Source organism: Hyperoodon ampullatus, assembly GCF_949752795.1.
Source record: "Hyperoodon ampullatus genome assembly, chromosome: 2".
Taxonomy (NCBI): Eukaryota; Metazoa; Chordata; class Mammalia; order Artiodactyla; family Ziphiidae; genus Hyperoodon; species Hyperoodon ampullatus.
In genome coordinates this window covers 46,274,158-46,298,860 of record NC_136915.1, presented here as the reverse complement: position 1 = coordinate 46,298,860, position 24,703 = coordinate 46,274,158, and the positions used below count along the sequence as shown (strand labels likewise).

The 24,703-nt window shown below is 44.7% G+C and overlaps 1 protein-coding gene across 3 annotated transcripts; it reads right to left on the bottom strand.

The window, feature by feature from the left end:
• Positions 1-955: 955 nt before the first annotated feature.
• Positions 956-14,759, bottom strand: DIO1 (iodothyronine deiodinase 1; the record flags this gene model as incomplete). Of its 3 annotated transcripts, none has more annotated exons than XM_079696605.1 (4): positions 956-1,024; positions 3,118-3,317; positions 6,509-6,652; positions 14,423-14,759. In XM_079696605.1, the coding sequence occupies 4 exons, from the start codon at positions 14,757-14,759 to the stop codon at positions 956-958; spliced, it is 750 nt and encodes a 249-aa protein (XP_079552731.1). The 3 variants fall into 3 exon arrangements, with proteins under 3 accessions (XP_079552731.1, XP_079552733.1, XP_079552732.1); XM_079696607.1 differs by having other exon boundaries at positions 14,615-14,759; XM_079696606.1 differs by lacking the exon at positions 6,509-6,652.
• Positions 14,760-24,703: the final 9,944 nt, after the last annotated feature.

Here is a 24,703-nt window from a genome sequence, read left to right as displayed (position 1 = left end):
AAAACATTTTCTTTCAAATCAAGTCACAGCTGTGTGTACTTTAGGCTGTGGCCATCATAAACAAATATGAAAAGAGGCAGAGTTAAAACAGATCAATATCAATGGTTATCCATTAGTCTGATGTAATCTAACACAAATGACCATTAGGAGACTTGTGAAGAAATCAGAGAAGCAGAATTTCAGATATGAGCTTCTGCATAACTGAATGACAGCTCTGTAGTGCCTATGGTCTAGTTTGGTCAAGGTTATAATGTTTTTAGGAAGCCAGTCCTCCCCACAAGGGGCTCTTGGTAAGTGAAGATAGTAGAAGATTCCCGGGTATGGAGAGCCAGACTTCTATGAAATATATTCAAAGATGGTAAAGTGAGTACCCGCCTCTTCTACAGTAGAATTAAAGACATGTTACCAGGGAAACTCACCTCTCATCACCCCCACCACTTTCTGGTTTAAATCTTTTGGCAAGGGAAGGGTTACCTTTTTTACTGTCTGCTCCCATTCCTACTCCTTTCTCTTTAAATTCCTCATCTCTCTCTAAACACCTGGAGTTATCCCCATGCTTAGTTCTAAAAACCAATTTAGTTATTAAATTATCAATTCCATAAATGGCAAATTTGGTAAAATGAAGTTACTTCATTTAAGGAATGCCATAGTGGAGTGGCTGGATGTTCAGAAGGAAGCCCAGGGAGTGCGCCTGCTCTCACGCTGAGACGTTGTGCAATGAACAAGGTCTCCACGGTGGGGGCAGTGTGGAGTTGTACCTTCTTTAACACTCAGCTCGCTTGCAGCTTCATTTTCTCATTGTAACCGTTGTTTGCTTGGATAAGAAAAATCTGGGCTAGTGATTCAGCTGGGGACACAGGTCAAGAGGTAAATGTCAGCTGGGATGGGGGGAAAGCCAAGCCAAGCCTTGAGAAGACCTCTTGTTGAGCACCTAAAACTGGGGGATCTGTCCAGATTAACTGTGGAGCTTTTCCAGAACAGCACGAACTTCTTCTGGATGGTAGTTCCAAGGGCCAGGTTTACCCTGCAAGAAAAATGAGTCAGTATTTCCAGATTTCCACCTTGCAGGAATATGTAGGTCTGGAGCTTAACTGAGAAATCTGGGCTGGTGATATACATGTGGGAGTCGTCAGGATGGTGTTAGTCAAGGCAGGCACCCATGAGGTGGTTGAGATCACCCATGTGGAGTGGCACCAACACTTAATGGGAAGACTGGACAGAGAAGCAGGAGGAAAACCAGAGCAGGTAAAGTGAATAGTTTTAAAAGGAGAAAGGGGTCAATACAAATAAGCTTCTCTTCCACAGTCAGACCTTCAGACCAGCCTTATCTTCTTCTCCCTCTCACATCAAGTTCTGCCCACTCTACATCAAACTACCTCTGCTTCTCCAGTCCCACAGCCCCAGTTCAGCCCTCTTCGTCTTCTGTTTGGGCAGCTGCCACACCTCCCCCCACCCCCAGTCCTCAGCCCCTGCTCTCTCCAGTCCATTCTTCACCCAATAGGCCATGACCTTTCTAAACTACAGATCTGATTGTGCCTCTCCCCTGCTCAAAACTCTTCAGTGGCTCTCTTTTGCCCTAAGATGTAGGCCAAACTCCTTGGTCCAGAATGAACCCTTTGTAACAGAAGTGCCCCCGATTCTCCATTCACACCCTTCCCTAACGTGTCTCAGTGCCTCTCCCCACCCTCTCCCCTATATTTGCAATGGTTTTCACTCACCACGTTCACGTGGCTGGCTTCAGTTGTCATCTCCTCTGAAAGGCCTACCTTTCCCCGACATTCAGAAAATTTATAGTCTGAGAGCCAAATCTGTCCTGATGTCTCACACCCTTTCATTTACATATTGTCTGTGCTGATTTTGTGCTATAACAGCAGAACTGAATCATTTCGACAGGGATTATTTGGCCCACAAAGTTGAAAATATTTACTATCTGACCCTTTACAGAAAAGCTTTGCTGGGGGTGCTTCCCTGGTGGCACAGTGGTTGAGAATCTGCCTGCTAATGCAGGGGACACGGGTTTGAGCCCTGGTCTGGGAAGATCCCACATGCCGCGGAGCAACTAAGCCCGTGAGCCACAGCTACTGAGCCTGCGCGTCTGGAGCCTGTGCTCCACAACAAGAGAGGCCACGACAGTGAGAGGTCTGCGCACCGCGATGAAGAGTGGCCCCCGCTCGCTGCAACTAGAGGAAGCCCTCACACAGAAACGAAGACCCAACGCAGCCAAAAGTAAAATAAATAAATAAATTAAAAAAAAAAAAAAAAAAGAAAAGCTTTGCTGATCCCTGTTCTGGAGTCTCACAGCACTCGGGCCAAGTTAACATTCTATTTGTGTCTTCCTTATCACCTCAACTGTGAGCAACTTGGAGTAAGATGTGGGCCATTTAAAATTTGTGTTTGTGTTTCCAGCACTCAGTACCTAGCTTGCCTCAATCGTGCCACTTTACTACCGTGTCACAGGAGAGAGGAAAGGAAGAAGGACCTGAATCCTCGTGCTGTGACCCTTAGCACCCTGAGGATTCATCTGCAGGTTGTTGCTTGTTTCACCTGTGTGAGTAGGGCCTGCCTGACCACGTGAACATGGTGAGTGAAAACAGTTGCACTGCGGCACGTTAGTGAAGCGTGTGAATGGAGAATCGGGGGCGCTTCCATGACAAAGGGCAGAGGAGCATCCACATGGCTGGGCTTCATGTGCTTGCCAAGGCTTGAATCCCTTCAGCAGCTATAAAACTTAATTTCCATCCTCTCAGGGGAGGCTACCAGTGCCCACAGGGTTGGAGGCTGTGCTTACTCCCCTCACCCTCGCCAGGCTGGAAGCACTGAAGGGCGGTGACACGATCACCAGAAAAGAAGCCTGGACGTAATGCCTGTCTCGAATTCCTGCTTCAGCATTTCCAGCTCCGAACTGCAGAGTTGGTTCTCTTCTGGCCTCTACACCCCCTTCCATATTCAGGCCTGTCTCAGGGATTAGCAGCTTCAAACCCGGCCACTCCTATCCCATCCCAGAGGATTTGGAATTGAAATCAGAGCCTGGGCAGTGTGGCCTTGGGCAAGGCAGTTTCCTTCTCTGAGCCCTGTCTTTGTCCTTGCCCTCCCTGGCGCCCTGCCCCAGGTCACCACCTTGTACAGGACCCTGCCGTCCTGGAGCACGTACAGCCTCTCAGGCAGTGCTGCGTAGAGCTGACTGCTCTGGTTCTTCATTGTGTCCACCACCACGGGGCACCGGGGGCTCCTGTCCAGCAGCAGGCGGGCTGCCCGCAGGCGGTCCTGGAGATGCTGGTGATTCTTGATGTCCACGTTGTTCTTAAAAGCCCAGCCATCTGTAAGAGAAAGGCTGGATAGCAGCCCCACAGGCATGGCACCTACTTCCTGCTGGCCAAATACACCCCCGCCACACACACTTTTAACTGAGGGTTGCAGATGGAGGACTTCTCGACTTTGGCACTATTGACAACTTGGGCTAGATAATTCTTTGATACGGGGGCTGTCCTGTGTGTTGTAAGGCATTGAGCATCATCTCTGGCCCCTACTCACTAGATGTCAGTAGCGTCCCCCTGCCTTCAATTGGTGACAACCAAAAATGTCTCGTACATTGCCAAATATCCCCTGCGGGACAAATATTACCCTCAGTTGAGAACTACTGCTGTAACACCACCTCCTCCAGGAAGCCTTCCTTGACACACCCAGCTGTGTGATATTGGGCGAGCTCTTTAAATTCTCAGTTTTCCCATCTGTTAATGGGATTAACAGAACCTACATTGCAGATGGCTGTGAGGCTTACATGAGAGAACATTAAAGAATTCCCAGTACTCTGCCTGGTTCATAGTAGATGCTTGAAAGATATTGGTTTGTTTTCACTGACTGCCCCCAAATAGCAGACAGGTGGGAAAGAAACCGGTTTTCTTTTCTTTTTTTTTTTTTGCAGTTTTCATTCTATACTGCAGGTATTCTACTACTTTGCTCTGGAGATGCCCCATCCCCACCCCCAAACCAAACCCATTTAAGCTACTTCACTTTATTTATTTATTTTTTTTGTGTGCGATACGCGGGCCTCTCACTGTTGTGGCCTCTCCCGCGGCAGAGCACAGGCTCCGGATGCGCAGGCTCAGCGGCCATGGCTCACGGGCCTAGCCGCTCCGCGGCATGTGGGATCTTCCCAGACTGGGGCTCGAACACCGTGTCCCCTGCATCGGCAGGCGGACTCTCAACCACTGCGCCACCAGGGAAGCCCTAAGCTGCTTCACTTTAAATGGAAGGGGATTTTCAATTGGCCTCGTTTGCCGAGGTGCCCATCTGCCTACTTAAAGAAATGGTACTCATTAGCTAATGGGCCCACAGGTTGAAAAAATAACCATAAACTGCTACTGGCCTTGCCCTTCTACTTGGGTAGAAGGTTCTTTCAGAAGCCATGTGGCTTGCATTTATACTAATAGTTGCCTCCCAGGGTAATATAGGTTGCTGAAGTCCATCAGCAGAACTGGCCCCACCTGCTCCATGCTTCAGAGTCCTCTCTGCTCAGTACCCTTCCCCTAGGAAGCCCAGCTTTCAGGAGAAATTTCTCAGTGGCTTGAGGTAGACACCCCTGGGTCCAGGAAAGGGTTAAACCTGCTCAGTCTGATTCCAGGACAATGGGGGAGGAGACAGATATCAGGACCAGAAACAATTTCTGGGAGGATCCAACCCCTTTTGTTGCAGTTTGCAATGTGTACTTTTAGAGATCAAAGCAGGATCCTCTACCACCTTATTACTCCAAGTGTGGTCCCTGGGCTAGCAGCCTCAGCACCACCTGGGGAGCTGAGTAAAAATGCCAAGTCTCAGGCCCCTCCGCAGCCCCACTGAGCCAGAATCTGCATCTTTATAAGATCACCAGGTGACTTAAGTGCACTTTAAAGACTGAGCAGCTCTGAGCCCACAGGTAAATCAGCTTTGGCAGCGCTTTGGCTATCAGCTATGAGAACATCAAGGCATCTCCTCTTCTCAACCGTGGAGACCACAGACACCTGTAGGTGCGCAAGTTCTCTTTCTTTAATTGATGGCAGCTGCTCTCCCAAAGGGTATTTAACAAAGAGACACATTGTGCTTGCCTTTGCTCTCCTGATACCTATGCTGTTTGTTTCGAATTTTATTTTGGAAATGTTCAAATATACATAAAAATAGAGAGAACAGTTTAATGAACCTCCATGTACCTGTTACCCTATGCTAATATTTTAAGTTGCCCCAAAGCCTTACATGAGGATAGAAACGGCCAGCTAAATGAACACAGTGTTAGGTTGAAAGCAGTTCTCCAACCTCTGGGTGCATATGAATTAAGATGCAGTGGGCCTAGGGTGGGGCCCTGCAATATGCATTTTCAACAAGCAGCCCAGATGGATCAGACATGAGGGATGTAAGGACCACACAGGGGAAAGGGCTGCTAGACCAGCTTTGCTGAAAACTAATCAATAGCAATCTCTACACTTACAACACATGGATAAGCCAGCAAGGCTAATACTGGCCTAAATGCTCACTTATTCACCCAACTTTTACTGAGCACTGACTCTGTGACATGTACTGTGCCAGGTGCTGGGTGACAGATGATCAAAACAGCCTCTGATCTGGTGGGGAGATGGGTGAGTAAACGACTCGTCCCACTCAGCCACATGAGCCTTCTTGCCTTCTCCAATCTCTGGGTTTGAGACTTGGGCCAAACTCATGTGTTCGGTCCCCATGAAAATCAGGGAGACAGGGATGTGTCTGACCATCTTGTAAAGTTCAAGGGGCTTAGACCAAGCTGTAGAAGTTTCAGGAAGGGACATGTCTGCCCATTGTAAGGAAGAACTTTCTCACAAACAGAGCTGTGCAGCAAAGGAACAAGATTTCCCATGAGGTAATGAAGATGAGTCATCACCTATTAGGGGCTGAAGAAAGGATCCCAGCCCCAGGTAAAAGCTGGCCCAGAGCAGTGGTTCTCAAAGTGTGGTCCCCAATCCGCAGCTTCAGTGTCACCCGGAGCTGGTTAGAAATGGAAATTCCCAGGTCCCACCCCAGATCTAACTCAAACTCTGGGGTGGGGTCCAGAAGTCTGCTTTAACAAGCCCTCCAGGTGCTTCTGGTGTTCACTAACGCTTGGGAACCTCTGTCTGAGATGAACCACAAAGTCCCTTTGAGCTTGGAGGGTCTTGGAATGGATTTCACAGATTGCTATAGAGCCGCCATTTCACTTGTGACATTTCAGGTCTAAATTCCTTGTGATTGTGCTCATAGTAGCTCCTCTCCCTTGATTTCCCTATCTATCCATTCAGAATGTTAGCTAGACCTGTCACTCCAGGTTTTCTGCTCTGCGTGCCTAGTTGAGAGCACAGACTGCGGAGTTAGCCAGTGGTGGGTAAACCTAACAGGGACTGGGAGATGGTAGATCCTCAACAAATAGTGGCTCTTTCTCTCTCTCCTCCTCTTCTCCCTACCCCCAACCTTGAGCAAAGGGGGGAGAGAGAGAGAGGAAAGAGGTAGAGGCAGGAAATCTTTTTTTTACCTGATGCATGTGCTTCTTCAATGTAAATGATGAGAAAATCTGCTATGGAACTAAAATCTTCAATAAGTCTCTTGAATTGGTCAAACTTGAAAATAAATGAAGGTCAGGTGCAACTTCCAAAATTCAGCACCAATGGCCTGTTGCCTGAAACAATTAGAACCATGATCAACCAATAATCGACACAGCATTTCTTTTGCAAGCACCATCTTCACTCCTGCTTTCATTCTATTCCCTTTATTTCCCCTCTAAGATGGAGCCAGGGCACAGTGTGGGATGGAAGCCTAGAGCGTGTGATTTAGCAGAGGCTGGAGCCAGTTTACTCCTCTCCAAAATGAGGGGATTCTATCAGGTGGTCTCAGCAGACCACCTGCACTCACTGGGTGGTAATTAAAATAATGACAAGGAGAGTCCCCTTCATGCAGTTTATAAGGCAGGCACACATCTATTCTCTCATTGATGTAATTAGTGTACTACAAGGTGGGTGATTTTTTCCCCTGGTTTGTAGGCTGGCTCCATGTCACATAGCAGGTCAATGATGGAGTTAAAATTAACATTGTGGCTTCTAGATTCTCAATTTGGTGCTCTTTCCATTCAAAGCACCCCAGTTTCCTCACCCACAAATGGACATAACACCAATACTTACCTTATAGGATTGTTCTAAGGATTAAATAAGTTAAAACAGAAAAGGGCTTAAAATGGTGCCTGCCCATAGTAGGTGCTCAATAAATGTTAGCTCTTATGTTCTTAGCTCTCATCTCCTCCCTGTGAAGTGGGGAGCAGTGGAGGAGACTCCACAAAGGGGAGTGAAGTGTGGGGACTGGCCACATAATTGGCTGGGCCAGGGCAAAATGAAAATGCAGAGTCCCTTGTTCAGAAAGTGGGAGAAAGTGCCATTAAATACATTAAAATATAAAGTTTTCTTGTGCAGTATCTCTCTTGCCCTGGCATGCTGCTTTTTAGTTGCTGTTTAATGTCATGCTCCCCTGGACACAGGGATATTCATAGGGTGAATGCCGACTCTCACAGTCACCCAGGAGCCCCCAAATTCTGTGCACATGTGTATGTGTGCTTGTGGCTGCTGGCTACCAGCTTTCCTTTCTCTCCGGCCACCAGACCAATACACCATGCCCCAGCCAGGAGCACAGAAACTGAGCCAGACATATCATCTTCCTACCTGCCATCACCCCAACCCACAGACTATTGCAACCTCCATGCAGGGACATGCTAGGTACCTTGATGAGGGGAGAGGGGGCAAAAAGCTTCTCCCGCCAAGTCACCCCCAGTCACTTGCCAAGTTGCTTCATGGCGCTGTCAGCGCAGGCTGGGGATGACCACCTCCACGTCCCAGTATGAGATGCAGTGGGATGCCCACACCTGACCCTAACCTTTCCCATACCTTGGTCCAGGCCCTCTCTGGGGCCAGAAGGTGGTAGCAGTCACTGGGTGGGAGCAGGAATGAGGCTGGATAGGCTGGGGCACTGGGAGTGGAGGAGTGGGCCTTAGAGAACACGTTGGGGGCAGGGAGGCTGTGGGAAGCAGGAGCCTGTGTGAGCCAAGCCTCCAAGTCCCCAGGGCGTGTTCCATTGTGGAAAAGTCTTCTCTTACAAAATGCAAATTAAAGATAAAGCTATTGGACTTCCCTGGTAGCGCAGTCGTTAAGAATCCGCCTGCCAATGCAGGGGACACGGGTTTGAGCCCTGGTCCGGGAAGATCCCACATGCTGCGGAGCAACTAAGCCCGTGCGCCACAACTACTGAAGCCTGTGCACCTAGAGCCCCTGCTCTGCAACAAGAGAAGCCACCGCAATGAGAAGCCTGTGTACCGCAACAAAGAGTAGCCCCCGCTCAACGCAACTAGAGAAAGCCCGCACACAGCAACAAAGACCCAACACAGCCAAAAATAAATGAATAAATAAATAAATAAATACATTTAAAAAAAGATAAAGCTGTTAAGAATTTCAAGCCAGCTACTGCAGAGCATTCAGCCCAAGCTCAGGGCCCTTCTGAACATGGCACCCTGTATGATTCACTGGTCCCATGCCCATGAAGTCAGCCCTGGTGGGAGTCTTCTGTAACTCCCCCAGCCTAGACTGGGGGTAACTCTAGGGAGCTGCTAGCACCCTGTGGCTACTTATGGCCAGAGCTGACATCGCTGAGCCCTTACCGTGCACCTATTAGATAGAACATGGCAGGTCCCGCACTGTGACATGGCCGGTTTGTGTCTGTGTCCCCCAGGCTACTCACTGCACCTGAGGATAGGGCCTGTTCCTCATCTTCCTCATATCCCCAACATCAAGCACACTCTCATTCCATTACAAGCGTTTATTCAGCGCTCATAATGTGCAAGTTTCTCTGCCACACACTGGGGTTTCAGCAGAGAGCAAGAGCAGCAGGTCTCTGCCTGCATATGCAGTTGGAGTTCTGTTTAATGGGGAGACAGGCAGGAAGCAAGCAAATGCATCAATGAAGTAATTTCAAGTTGTGACAAGTGTCACAAAAGAGACTATAAAGGAGTGACCTCCTTGAAGACAGGTGGGTCGGGGGAGGCCTCTGAGGAGATGCCATTTATCCTGAGAAACAGGAAAGAGCCAGCTACATATGGGCAAAGGGAGGAGAAGAGCATTCCAGGCAAAGGGGCTCCATGTCCAAAGGCCCAAAGAGGGACAGAGCTTGGTGTGTTCAAGGACCTGCAAGGCCACTGTGACTGGAACCAGGCCAGGGGCAATGAGAGACAAGACTGGAGAGGTAGGTATGGACCAAAGCAGGCAGGCTCTCCTATGCCTTGTATAGAATCTGGATTTTCTTCCAGGTACAAGGGGACATCATGGAGATAAAGCAAGGATGGTGGATATTTGTTGCAATTTTGGCTGCTCAGTCTCTAGCCCTCCTTCCTCCTTGGAATTCCCTATTTTGTGTACTATTGTTAGGGGAATGTGCCCAGCCTTGCTCTGTAGAAGGCAGGGGGGCCAGGTCCATTCTCGCTCCCAGCAGCCAGGGCACAGGCAGTGACCCAGGCTGATTGGACTCTCTCACATAGCTCTTTGATTCTGGAGTTATTGAGATGGTAGAATTCATCCACGGCCCAGTGGTAGTGCCCCATCAGGGATGCCGCAGTCCTATAGTGGTGACGAATTCCCACGGCAATCACAGTGACAGCAGCTTCCAGGCCCAACTGTTGATGCTAAAAGATGGTCCAGGCCCAGTGCTCTAGCTGTGGTTGATTCTGGGGAGCCTGCAACATCTTTCTAATACACTTTGTACGTGTGTAAACGTGTATGGCTAAGAAAATCAGAGTGAGTTTCTGTTGCTTGCAAGGCAGAACTCTGACTGCTACAGTAGGCTGTGAGATGAAAAATGATCAGCTTACACTTGAAGATCACTCTGGTTGCTCAGTGGCAAAAGGACTGAGGGTGAGAATGGAGGCAGTTAGGGGGAGTTGGTGGAATCCACATGAGAAATAATGGGAGTCTGGGCTAGTTTGTGTGCAGTGGGGAAGGGGAAAAGGTAGAACTGACAGGACTTGTTGATGGATGGGGAGTAGAGGGCATCTTAACTTACTTGTGGTTTATTGGGTTAGTTATTCCCTCACCTCATTCTGCAAAGGATTTGAAGCAGCTTATACATATAATAAATAAAATTATTTATTTATACATATGATAATAAAATATCAAATAAAAATTTTAAAAAACCATGGCCCCCTGGGAGGCACAGAACAGGTCTCATGCATTCATTATAACTGAGCTAATATTTGACTCTGAGTTTCCAGGTGGCCAAGGAAAAGGAGAAATATGATTGCTTATATATTCCTCATTTTTCAGTACCTGAGGAGGAAGCAGGCCAGTTTCTCTGGAGATACAAAGTTCTCCTTGTCCTTGTCTCACAGATTTCCTCATAGGAGGCCCTAGGGGGCATTGAGAGGGCCTCAGTTGGTTGCATCCTCACCCATGTGAAGGGTTTGCCCAGGTCACAGCAGGAGAGGCTCAGAGGCCAGTCATGGCCAAGTGGCTGGCCACTGGCCTCCAGTGACCCCAGGGAGTCACCCTTCAGATAAGAACAGAGGAGATTTAAGGTCAGGACCAGTGCAAAATATGAGCTGTCTGGAATTTTGTTCTTAATTGGATAAAAAAATTTCAACATCCACTGGTTAGGACACTGGAAGAAACAGAGCCATTTGTTTAATTATTTATAGTGTGTCTGGGTGCAGTGACCAGTATTGAGGGCAAAGTTTAAACTTAGTTCCCTGCTTTCCTGGTAGCAGAGAGAGGAAGGATGGGCGCAAGTGGGTGGCTGTACTGGGGGCTGGCACCCTGCCCATGTCCACAGGCCACAGTGCAGAGGACACCAGTTCAAGAACATCAGGCAAGACTGTCAAGTCCAGCTTGTTTGTATAAGTGGGACAACAGCTCTGTGGTAGCACTAGACTGGAACCCACCATTGGTTAACTTACTGGTTGACCCCCAAACCAGTAAATCAACTCTCTACGCCAGGCTCTCTCAGCAGAGAAAGCTAGTTTATAGTTGACTCCTCATAAGTATACCTGGAGAGATTTTAGAAGATTTTAAATGGGGGCTGAAATAAATCCTGTCTTGGAACTGCTAGGTTCCAAGAAAAGGAATCATCCGGACTTGCCTTCTACCCCAACATGCCAGTTAATCAATGTTTTGCAGTACATGTGTGTCTGAGAGTGTGTGTATATCTTGTGTGTGCACGTACATGCAGAGGATAAGAGGTGGCTGGGAGTTTCTCTGAGCCTCTGTTGTTTTATCCAACAACAGAATGTACACTAGCTGAGAGTCATAAGGTCAAGTCTGGTTCTCACTCTACAAGAACTCTCTGTGTGACTCTGAGCAAGTCCTTTACCTTCCTGGGCCTTTGCATCTGAAAAATGTAAAGGTTGCTTTAGATTATCTGTAAAGAGTTTTCCAGACTTTCCAGTCTGTGGCTCTAAAATGAGTTCATATTCATACCTAAAGCATACAGCAGAGCTTTTTAGTGAACTGGTGGGTTTGCAAAACACTTACAGAATGTCTTTCTAATAAGCAGAACTGATCATGTTAACTTCCTGCTTGAAAATCTTTCTAGAAATCACCAATACAGGATAAAGGATACCCTCTTTGCTAAGACGCATGAGGTCCCACAAGCTCTGATCCCTGATGATGTCTCCAGCTTCATTCTTCACCCCTTCATACCTCACACACCCCACTTCTGCCAAACTGACTGAAGCCCCTCCACATGTCAGACCTCTGCTGCTCCTCCCCTCTGTGCTGCTCTGGTCACCACTCTCCTCTTCCCCACCCACCTCAAGGCTTCGGTCCCTAGACCATCAGCTCACCATCCTCTTCTCCAGGAAAACTTCCCCTGGCCACCTTCCTACCCCACCCGACTCCTCCCAGAACTGCTGCGTTCCCTCTCCCACTCCATCATCTCCCTCTGTGAGTTATGAGATCTTCCAGTTGTGTTGATTTCTGTGTCGTCAGTATCTATTATTTCAGGGGACTCTGGGCCAATGTGCTGAAAGCCAACTCTATTTTATAAATAGAGTTTTCTTTTGTCTCTCAGACTCCTTCTCTCTCCATCTTCAGTTTCAGGTGTAGCAGCAGGGAGCAGAGACAAATAGAACAGTCTTTAAAACGTACACTGGCTCACTGGAAAGTAAACAGTTAAAATAAGCAAGTGACTGCTGTGAATTGGCCGTGAGGCAAGTTGGCTTTCAAGGAACTGATCACTAGACCATCAAAAGTCAGCAAATTGGCCTGGTTCTATCACGGTGCTTGGCACGAGGTAGACGCACAGTAAAGATTAGCTATGATTCTCATTGCTCTTATTATCAGCGGTCACTTAGTGGATGTTTATTGAATAAATAGAGGTCATTTCAGCACAATGGTTTAAAGTCATGAGCAAAAAACTCTTCCCCTTCCGTCTGATGGAAACACTCTTTTCAAGCTATAAAAATCGTACTCATTCTTCAAGGCCTAACTCCAAAGCCACTTCCTCCAGGAAATCTTCCAAGCCCTGTAGGCAAAGATCATACCTTTGTCTGCCCGCCTCATGGAACTGTACGGATTTGTTTATTACATCTGTCTGTTCCATGGAACTATACATTCCTCAAACAAATCAGCAAGCTCTTTCCTAGCTCTGAGTCCCTGGCATCTAGCTAAGGGTCTGGCTCATAGGGAGTACTCACAAATGTCTGTTGAGGTGTATTGAAAAACAGGGTGAAGAAGCCCTGATTCTGGGTCTGACTTGGTCTCTCACTGGCCCTGCTTAGCTCTCAGTTTCCTCCATTTCCGTTTTAAAATGAAAACATTGGATCAGGTCAGCATTTCCCAGAGGTTGTTCTCTGGAACCAATAGGATGATGATAAGATTTTCCTCTGGTGGAGAGTGGGGAGTTGTATGTGTATGTTAGGAAATTTAGTCAGTGCTGTGTTAAAGTTTTTTCAAGTTTTGTTTGTTTTTAAGCTTCAGGGTGTCTTGGAGCCTTTTATATGTTCATGTGCACGATGAACTTCCAGGAGGAGAGTATAGTATGCAGTGTTTCCCAAACTATTTTGACCAGGGAACTCTATGTAGTAAAGCACATGTGTGGGATCTGGGTTCCAAAACACACGCTTTGAAAATCACTAGATTAGCCAGCTGCCTCAGGGACCTTCTCTACTCTGCTGTGTCTATACCCTGGGAATTCAGAGATGAATCAGACACAGCCCTGTCCCAAGCCTCCCCACTGGGCAGAAGGATGACACTTGAGCTTCGGTAGCCAGGTGCTGGGTAGGAAGGATCGATGTCCAGGAGAGGTGCAGGCAGAGATCCATGAGTTCAGAAGGGAGGGAGAGCAGGCCTCAGTGTAGGGATCTGAGCTGGCTTCACAGGGGGAGGCACGAGAGCAGGACCCTGATGATGAGGAATGTTGGTGACAGAGGGGAAGGGCCAACAACATCAGCAAAGGCAAAGAGAAGGGAAACACGAGGGATGTACAAGGACCAGCAGTTCATCTGGAGGCAGTGGGCCTGAGGGGAAGCCTGCAGGTGAAGTTGGGAAGAAAAACTGGAGTCAGATCAGGGAGGACCTTCAGCACAAGGCTGAGCCTGGGTTTCATCCCAAATGCAGATGGGGTTGGTGAGCTGGGGTACCAGTCATCCAGGGATGCGCTTGTGGAAGGGGAATCTGGCAGCCATCCACAAATTCGGCGGGAAGAGAGGGCAAGACGGGGAGGAGGAAGGACAAAAAGAGAAAACTGACCAGAGAGGCCTTTAAGAACCCAAATAGAGCTGGTTTGCCTGGAAGAGAGAGAGAGAGAGAGAGAGAGAGAGAGAGAGAATCTTCAACAAATATTTACTGAGCGACTACCATGAGCCAGCAGCAGCCAGGGGGACCCAATAGTGAGTTAGAGGCATGATCTCCACCTGCACAGAGCTTGCAGGCTAGTGAAGGGGACAGACATTAATCAGATACCCACACATAATTACAAACCACAATGAGTGTGATAAAGAAAAGTTTAGGATGTTAAACATAGAAGAGGGAGTAACCTAGTCCAGGGGACCGGGGTTTGGCTTGTCTCAGGAAGTGTCACTGAGCAAGAGTAGGAAGGATGAACAGGAGTGGACCAGGTGTGGGGGTGGGGGTAGGGTGGGGCGGCAGTGAAGAGCATCCCAGGCAGAGTGACTGTGCAGTAAGAGAGGTGCTGAAGGAGCTGACAGCCAGTGTGGCTGGTTTGTGGTTTGATTGCCTGGAAAGGGGACGATGCCACTTAGAAGAACAGAACCCAGGAGAGGTGCTAGTTTCAGGAAGTGGGAAGAGGACAAGAAGCCAAAAAAGGAGCAGCTGGATTAGTAGCATTCAGACTTTCCAACCCACCTGCCCACCCCCATCAAGCACCCCCATCCAAGCACCTCTCAAGCTTGGACCAGCCTCCTGACCTTGCATGAAGTCCCAGATGTTGCACCTCTGTCCTGACAGGCGGACCACGGGGCAGTTTGGGGCTAGACCCCCTTGCTCTGTCATGTCCTCCAGTCGCTGCCAACGGACCTTCAGGATGAACCAGAAATACTGGGCACTGAAGAAAGTGGGGATCCAGTTTTCATAGGAGAAGTGGGGATTCTTGGCCATGCCAGTCTTCTCACTCATGGCCAGGATGTTCTGCTTGACTCTCCCGGGAAACAGTGTCAGCAGCACTTTGCCCATGGCCACGTGCAGGCCCACCTGAAAGAGCACCCAGAGCCTCTTCAGCCACAGCCCTGGCGGGGGCAGCCCCATTATGGCAGAGCCAGAGCCGGCTCTGAGGCCGGTGGGCAGAGCGGAAACCGCCGGGCCACAAGGGGTGGAGCTGAACAAAGGTGCAGGGTAGCAGCAGCCAACCCGGACATGAAGAAGGTGCCAGGACAGAAGGTGTTTGCCTTCCTGTCAGTGGAATGGAAAATTCCTAGCCAGGTGCTAAAGGTCTGTTCTAATGATCATTTCTGATTCTTTGCCTTAGACTTTGAGAGATACTTGGACTGGGAAACTTCAGATCTTAAATTCTCCCTCTGATAAATTTTAAAAACAAAAACTTTAAAAGGTCACACTTAGAGGGACTTTGTGGTTCTTTAGAAAGCTCTGCTGTAAGTAAGTTCTAATGTTAAGTAGTCTTTTAATAACGTAAATTGTTCTTTCCTACTGAAGGATGCTTTTCCCACTCACAGCTTCTAGCTGGTGGTTGAGTGTTTCTGGAGGCATAGGCCTTCCCAGAGGATCTGGGTCTGGAAGCTCTCCAGGTGGACAGAACTGGGAAATCTGGAACTGCGCCTCCACTTAGCACTGGGGGTAGAGTAATAAATACAACACTGTTCTCGGCAGGGTGCAGTATAGAGCAGGGAAGGGTCAAGTAGACAGAAAATTACCATTTAGTGTATTAAGTACAGAGAGGGAGGTTGAGTGGGGGCTATGGGAGCATGGGGAAGGGGCAGCTTATTCTGTTTAGAGAGGTCAAGAGGAATTCCCCAAGGAAGTGATGTCTATGCTGAAACCAGAAAGACAGAAGAGCAAGCAGTAAACCAGGCAAGTGGGGTCAGTGGTCCTGGTGGAAGGAGCCACACGTCCAAAGAACTACAAGCTAGAGAGAGCCTGGCTCATTGGAGAAACTGAGAGAAGAATCACAGAAACTCAGAGAGGGAAAGTGTCTTAGAAAACATCAAAAACCACTTCATTTTTTAAGCAGGGAAACTGAGGCCCAGAGAGGGGAAGTGGCCTCAGGCCAGTTCTGCCATTAATAATTTCTAAGGAGTTAATTCACAAAGCTTAAGTTTACCCCTCCTGAGACATTTACATACCTGTGTGTTAGGGCAGAAGGAAGAATGACAGGAAAGTGGCTGTCACCTCTAAAAAGTGTCAACCTTGGCCTCTAGCACGCAAACTTTATTTAGAGAAAGAAAAACTGGCTCCAAAAGATGTTCTCTTTCTGAGCATATCAATGCAAATGCCACATGCTGTGCCCACAAAGCGCAGGTACCTGCCTCTTCAAGCCATAATAACCCTCATGTGTATGTAGCATTTTGCCAGGTACAAAGCAATCTTATATCCCTGGTGTCACTTGTTTTTTCCTGTTTTTGTTTGTTTTTAAATAGGCTATTTTTTGAGCAGTTTTAGATTCACAGCAAATTAAACAGAAAGTTCAGTGAGTTCCCATATACCTCGTGCCCCCGCACATGCACAGCCTCCCGCACTATTCATATCCCACCAGAGTATTACATCTGCTACAACTGATGAACCTACGTTAACAAATCATTATCATCCAAAGTCCATAGCTTACATTAGAGTTCACTCTTGGTGGTGTACAACCTATGGGTTTTGGCAAATATGTGATATATACGTATCCACCATTACGGTATCATAAAGAATAGTTTTGCTGCCCTAAAATCCTCTATGCTCCACCTGTTCATCCCTCCCTCTCCCCTGGCAACCATTCATCTTTTCAGTGTTTCCATAGTTTTACCTTTTCTGGAGTATCATATTGTTGGAATCATACAGTATGTAGCCTTTTCAGATTGGTTTCTTACACTTAGTAATATGCATTTAAGAAACCTCCATGTTTTTTCATGACTTGATAGCTCATTTCTTTTTTTCTTTTTTTTTATGGTACGCGGGCCTACTCACTGTTGTGGCCTCTCCCGTTGCGGAGCACAGGCTCCGGACGCGCAGGCTCAGCGGCCATGGCTCACGGGCCCAGCTGCTCCGCGGCATGTGGGATCTTCCCGGACCGGGGCACGAACCTGTGTCCCCTGCATCGGCAGGCGGACTGTCAACCACTGCGCCACCAGGGAAGCCCCAGCTCATTTCTTTTTATCATTGAATAATATTCCATTGTCTGGATGTACCACAGTTCATCTATTCACCTAATAAAGGACATCTTGGTTGTTTCCAAATTTGGGCAATTATGAATAAAGCTGCTGCTATAGCCTGAATGTTTGTATCTCCCCAAAATTCATATGTTGAAACCTAATCCCTAAAGATGGTATTTGGAGGTGGGGTCTTTGTGAGGTGATTAGGTAATTAGAGTAGAGCCCTAGTGAATGGGATTAGTGCCCTTATAAGAGAGACCCCAGAGAGCTCCCTTGCCCCTTCACCATGTGAGGATGCAACAAGAAGGTGGCTGTCTAGGAACCAGGAAGTGGACACTCACTAGATACCAAATCTACTGATCCCTTGATTTTGGACTTCCCAGCCTCCAAAGCTGTGAGAAATAAATTTCTGTTGTTTATAATCTAAGCTGGACTAAGACAGCTGCCATAAATATCTGTGTGAGGTTTTTTCGTGGACATAAGTTTTCAACTCATGTGGGTAAATAGCAAGGAACGCAACTGCTGGATCTTATGGTAAGAGTATGGTTAGTTTTGTGAGAAATTGCCAAACTGTCTTCTAAAGTGGATGCACCATTCTATATTCCCACCATCAATGAATGAGAGTTCCTGTTGTTCCACATCCTCACCAGCATTTGATGGTGTCTGTGTTCTGAAATTTGGCCGTTCTAAGAGGTACGTAATGGTATCTCACTTGTTTTAATTTGCAATTCCCTAATGGCATATGATGTTAAGCATCTTTTTATTTATTTATTTGCCATCTGTATATCTTCTTTGGTGAAGTGTCTGTTCCAATCTTTTGCTCATTTTTAAATCAGATTGTTCTTTTTTTAATCATTGAGGTTTTTTTTGTTTTGTTTTGTTTTTTTCTTTGCAGTATGCGGCCCTGTCACTGTTGTGGCCTCTCCCGTTGCGGAGCACAGGCTCCGGACGCGCAGGCTCAGCGGCCATGGCTCACGGGCCTAGGCGCTCCGTGGCATGTGGGATCTTCCCGGACTGGGGCACGAACCTGTGTCCCCTGCATCGGCAGGCAGACTCTCAACCACTGTGCCACCAGGGAAGCCCAATCTTTGAGTTTTAAGAGTTCTTCGTTTACTTTAGATAACAGTCCTTTATCAGCTATGTCTTTTGCAAATATTTTCTCCCAGTCTGTAGCTTGTCTTCTCAGTCTCTTGACAGTGTCTTTTTCAGAGCAGATGTTTTTAATTTTAATGAAGTCCAACTTATCAATTCTTTTTGCATGAATTGTGACTTTGGTGTTGTATCTAAAAGTCATCACGAAACTCAAGGTCATCTAGTTTTTCTCCTATGTTATCTGCAAGTTTTATGGTTTTGTGTTTTATCTTTAGGTCTAAGATCCATTTCAAGTTAATATTTGTGAAAGGTGTAAGGTCTGTGCCTAGATTCATTTTTCTTGCATGTGGCTGTCTGGTTGTTCCAGAACCATTTGTCAAAGAGACTTTCTTTCTCCTTTGTATTGCCTTTGTTCCTTTGTCAAAGATTACATGGCTATATTTGTGTGGGTCTGTTTCTGGACTCTCTCTTCTTTCCATTGATCTATTTGTCTATTCTTTTGCCAATATCATACTCTCTTGATTACTATACCTTTAAATTAAGTCTTGAAGTCAAGTAGTGTCAGTCTTTCAGCTTTGTTCTTCTCCTTCAATGTTGTGCTAGCTATTCTGGGTCTTTTGTCTCTTTGTATAAACTTTGAAATCAGTTTGTCAATATCCACAAAATAACTTGCTCAGATTTTGGTTGGTATTGTGTTGACTCTATAGATTAAGTTAGGAAGAACTGGCACCTTGACAATATTGAGTCTTCCTATTCATGAACATGGAATATCTCTCCATTTATTTAGCTCTTCCTAGGTTTCTTTTATCAGAGTTTTATAGGTGTCCTTGTATAGATCTTCTACATATTTGGTTAGATTTACACCTAAGTATTTCATTTTGGGGGGTGCTAATGTAAATGGTATTATGATTTTTAATTTCGGATTCCAATTGTTCATTGCTGGTATATAGGAAAGCAATTGACTTTTGTGCATTAGCCTTGTATCATGCAAACTTGCTATAATCACTTATTAGTTCCAGTAGTTTTTTGGTCGATTCATTCAGATTTTCTTTTTTCTTTTTTTAAAATTTATTTATTTAATTTATTTATTTTTGGCTGTGTTGGGTCTTCGTTGCTGCTCGCGGGCTTTCTCTAATTGTGGCGAGTGGGGGCTACTCTTCATTGCGGTGCGCAGGCTTTTCATTGTGGTGGTTTCTCTTGTTGCGGAGCACGGGTTCTAGGCATGCCGGCTTCCGTAGCATGCAGCATGCAGGCACAGTAGTTGTGGCTCACCAGTTCTAGAGCACAGGCTCAGTAGTTGTGGCGCACGGGGTTAGTTGCTCCGCGGCATGTGGGATCTTCCTGGACCAGGGCTCAAACTTGTGTCCCTGCATTGGCAGGTGGATTCTCAACCACTGAGCCACCAGGGAAGCCCCATTCAGATTTTCTATATAAACAATTGTGTAATCTATGAGCAAAGAAAGCTTTATTTATTTCTTCCTGATCTGTATATACTTATTTCCTTTTCTTTTATTGCATTAGCTAGGACTTCCAGTATGATGTTGAGAGAGTGGTGAGAGGGGATATTGGAAGAGATTACTGAGAGGACATGACCACTGGTTAACCTGTAAGCTGGACTTGGGCAATCAGAAACTCCTCACCTCCTCCCCTGTCTTTGGAATGTGTGTTTTGCTTGCCTTCCCCATGCTAGAAGCTACCCAAGTATGCAGCCTGAGATAGTAATGTGATGTTGAGACCATCTGGATGGTTTATATGACTGAACCCAGTTAAGTCCTCTGTATAAACTTTTAAGATAATAGTGGGTGTGTTCAGAGATCTACTTGTCTTGTGGCTGCCCAAGACAAGCCTCGTAAGTCCCCTTGCTTATTTAAAATGCTATCCTGCCACCTACCAATCTGGAGTGATCTGCCTCTTTCTTTGGTGTCTCCCTGCCTTCCATGTAAGGGGGCCAGTTTGCAAACCATCAGGGTTTATTCTTGCCTTATTCCTGATCTTAGCAGGAGAGCTTCTAGTTGTAACATCATTAAGTATGATGTTAGCTGTAGGTTTTTTGTAGACGTTCTTTTTCAACTTGAGGAAGTTCCCCCTTTATTCCTAGTTTGCTGAGAATTTTTATAATTAAGGGGTGTTGAATTTTGTCAAATGCTTTTTCTGCAAGTATTGATATGATCATTGATTCTTATTCTTTAGGCTTTTTATGTAATGGACAGTCATTGATTTTTTAATGTTGAACCAGCTTTATATATCTGAAATAAATCTCACTAGGTCATGATGTATAATTTTTTTTTGCATTGTTGGATTCAATTTGCTAATATTTTGTTGAGGATGTTTGCATCTATATTCATGAAAGATATTGGCCTCTAATTTTCTTTTCTTGTAATGTCTTTGTCTGGTTTTGGTATTAGGGTAATGCTGGCTTCATAGAATGAGTTAGGAAGTATTCCCTCTCCTTCTAATTTCTGGATGAGATTGTAGAAAATTGGTATAATTTCTTCCTTAATTGTTTGGTAGAATTCACCAGTGAACCTATCTGAGCCTGTACTTTTTCTGTTTTGGAAGGTTATTAATTATTTATTCAAATTCTTTAATAAGATACAGGCTTATTCAGATTGTTTATTTCTTCTGGTGTAAGTTTACACAGATTGTGTCTTTCAAAGAATTGGTCCATTTTACTATGTTATCACGTGTGGCATAGAATTATTAGTATCCCTTTATTATCCTTTTAATATCCATGGGATCGGTAGTGATGTCCCTTCTTTCATTTCTGATACTAGAAACTTGCATCTTCTTTCTTTTTTTCTTACGTAGCCTGGTTTATCAATTTTATTGATCTTTTCAAAGAACCAGCTTTTGGTTCATGGATCTTCCCTATTGATTTCCTGTTTTCAGTTTCATTGATTTCTGCTCTAATTTTAATTTATTTTCTTCTGACTACTTTGAATTTAATTTTCTCTTCTTTTTCCAAATTGCTAAGGTGGAAGCTTAGATTATTGATTTTAGATTTCTCTCTCTTTCTTCTTTTTTTTTTTTTTTTTGGCCACACTGCACTGTTCATGGGATCTCAGTTCCCTGACCAGGGATTGAATCTGGGCCTCTCTTTTCTAATATATGTTTTTAATGCTATTAATTTCCTTGTAGGTACTACTTCTGCTGCATCTCACAAATGTTGTTAAGTTGTATTTTCATTTTCATCTAGTTCAAAATATTTCTTAATTTCTCTTGAGGTTTCTTATTTGGCCCTGTGTTATTTAGAAGTGTTTTGTTTAATTTACAAGTATTCTGGAGTGTTCCAAGTATTTTTCTGTTATTGATTTCTAGTTTGATTCTACTGTGGTCTGACAGCATATATTGTATGATTTCTGTTTTTTGTTTGTTTTGTTAAGGTATGTTTTATGGCTTCAAATGTTGTCTATCTTGGTGAATGTTCCATGTAAGCTCGAGAAGAATGTGTATTCCACTGTTGTTGGGTGAAGTGGTCTATAGATGTTAATGACATCCAGTTGACCAATGGTGCTGTTGAATTCTCCTATGTCCTTTCTGATTTTCTGCCTGCTAGGTCCATCTATTTCTGACAGAGGGGTATTAAAGTCTCCAACTATAAGAGTGGATTTGTCTATTTCTCCTTTCAGTTCTATCAGTTTTTGCCTCATGTATTTTGATGCTCTGTTGTTAGGCACATACACATTAAAGTTTATGCCTTCTTGGAGAATTGACTCCTTTATCATTATAAAATGTCTTTATCCCTGATAATTTTCCTTGCTCTGAAGTTTGCTCTATCTGAAAGTAATATAGTCATTCCAGCTCTCTTTTGATTAGTGTTAGCATAGTGTATCTTTTTCTATTCCCTTACCTTTTTTTTTGGAAAGAGTTGTTATGTAAAGTTATTAGAACTATATGATCTACATCTATAATCACTGGCCCTATTACTTTTTTATTTTTGTTTTTTTATTGTGATAAAATACACATAACATAAAATTTACGATTATAACCATTTTTAAGTGTATAGTTCAGTGGCATTAAGAACATCCACATTGTTGTGCAGCCATCACCATAACTCTTTTCATCTTGTAAAACTGAAATGATACTCATTAAACAATAATCCTCCATTCCCTCCTCCTGCTAGCTCCTAGCAACCACCATTACATTTTCTGTCTTTATGATTTTTTTAATTAGTTTCTGCTTTATAACAAAGTGAATCAGTCATACATATACATCTGTTCCTGCATCCCTTCCCTCTTGCGTCTCCCTCCCTCCCACCCTCCCTATCCCACCCCTCCAGGCGGTCACAAAGCACCCAGCTGATCTCCCTGTGCTATGCGGCTGCTTCCCACTATCTATCTACGTTACATTTGGTACTGTATATATGTCCATGCCTCTCTTTCACTTTGTCACAGCTTACCCTTCCCCTTCCCCATATCCTCAAGCCCATTCTCAAGTAGGTCGGTGTCTTTATTCCTGTTTTACCCCTAGGTTCTGCATGACATTATTTTTTCTTAAATTCCATATATATGTGTTAGCATACAGTATTTGTCTTTCTCTTTCTGAGTTACTTCACTCTGTATGACAGACTCTAGGTCTATCCACCTCATTACAAATAGCTCAGTTTCGTTTCTTTTTATGGCTGAGTAATATTCCATTGTATATATGTGCCACATCTTCTTTATCCATTCATCCGATGATGGACACTTAGGTTGTTTCCATCTCCGGGCTATTGTGAATAGAGCTGCAATGAACATTTTGGTACATGTCTCTTTTTGAATTATGGTTTTCTCAGGGTATATACCTAGTAGTGGGATTGCTGGGTCATATGGTAGTTCTATTTTTTGTTTTTTAAGGAACCTCCATACTGTTCTCCATAGTGGCTGTACCAATTCACATTCCCACCAGCAGTGCAAGAGTGTTCCCTTTTCTCCACACCCTCTCCAGCATTTATTGTTTCTAGATTTCTTGATGATGGCCATTCTGACTGGTGTGAGATGATATCTCATTGTAGTTTTGATTTGCATTTCTCTAATGATTAATGATGTTGAGCATTCTTTCATGTGTTTGTTGGCAGTCTGTATATCTTCTTTGGAGAAATGCCTATTTAAGTCTTCTGCCCATTTTTGGATTAGGTTGTTTGTTTTTTTGCTATTGAGCTGCATGAGCTGCTTATAAATTTTGGAGATTAATCCTTTGTCAGTTGCTTCATTTGCAAATATTTTCTCCCATTCTGAGGGTTGTCTTTTGGTCTTGTTTATGGTTTCCTTTGCTGTGCAAAAGCTTTGAAGTTTCATTAGGTCCCATTTGTTTATCTTTGTTTTTATTTCCATTTCTCTAGGAGGTGGGTCCAAAAAGATCTTGCTGTGATTTATGTCATAGAGTGTTCTGCCTATGTTTTCCTCTAAGAGTTTGATAGTTTCTGGCCTTACATTTAGGTCTTTAATCCATTTTGAGCTTATTTTTGTGTATGGTGTTAGGGAATGATCTAATCTCATACTTTTACATGTAGCTGTCCAGTTTTCCCAGCACCACTTATTGAAGAGGCTGTCCTTTCTCCACTGTACATTCCTGCCTCCTTTATCAAAGATAAGTTGACCATATGTGCGTGGGTTTATCTCTGGGCTTTCTATCCTGTTCCATTGATCTATCTTTCTGTTTTTGTGCCAGTACCACACTGTCTTGATTACTGTAGCTTTGTAGTATAGTCTGAAGTCAGGGAGCCTGATTCCTCCAGCTCCGTTTTTCGTTCTCAAGATTGCTTTGGCTATTTGGGGTCTTTTGTTTTTCCAAACAAATTTTGAATTTTTTTGTTCTAGTTCTGTGAAAAATGCCAGTGGTAGTTTGATAGGGATTGCATTGGATCTGTAGACTGCTTTGGGTAGTAGAGTCATTTTCACAATATTGATTCTTCCAATCCAGGAGCATGGTATATCTCTCCATCTATTTGTATCATCTTTAATTTCTTTCATCAGTGTCTTATAATTTTCTGCATACAGGTCTTTTGTCTCCTTAGGTAGGTTTATTCCTAGATATTTTATTCTTTTTGTTGCAATGGTAAATGGGAGTGTTTTCTTGATTTCACTTTCAGATTTTTCATCATTAGTGTACAGGAATGCCAGAGATTTCTGTGCATTAATTTTGTATCCTGCTACTTTACCAAATTCATTGATTAGCTCTAGTAGTTTTTTGGTAGCATCTTTAGGATTCTCTATGTATAGTATCATGTCATCTGCAAACAGTGACAGCTTTACTTCTTCTTTTCCACTTTGGATTCCTTTTATTTCCTTTTCTTCTCTGATTGCTGTGGCTAAAACTTCCAAAACTAAGTTGAATAAGAGTGGTGAGAGTGGGCAGCCTTGTCTTCTTCCTGATCTTAGTGGAAATGGTTTCAGTTTTTCACCATTGAGGACGATGTTGGCTGTGGGTTTGTCATATATGGCCTTTATTATGTTGAGGAAAGTTCCCTCTATGCCTACTTTCTGCAGGGTTTTTATCATAAATGGGTGTTGAATTTTGTCGAAAGCTTTCTCTGCATCTATTGAGATGATCATATGGTTTTTCTTCTTCAATTTGTTAATATGGTGTATCACATTGATTGATGTGCGTATATTGAAGAATCCTTGCATTCCTGGAATAAACCCCACTTGATCATGGTGTATGATCCCTTTAACGTGCTGTTGGATTCTGTTTGCTAGTATTTTGTTGAGGATTTTTGCATCTATGTTCATCAGTGATATTGGCCTGTAGTTTTCTTTCTTTGTGACATCCTTGCCTGGTTTTGGTATCAAGGTGATGGTGGCCTCGTAGAAT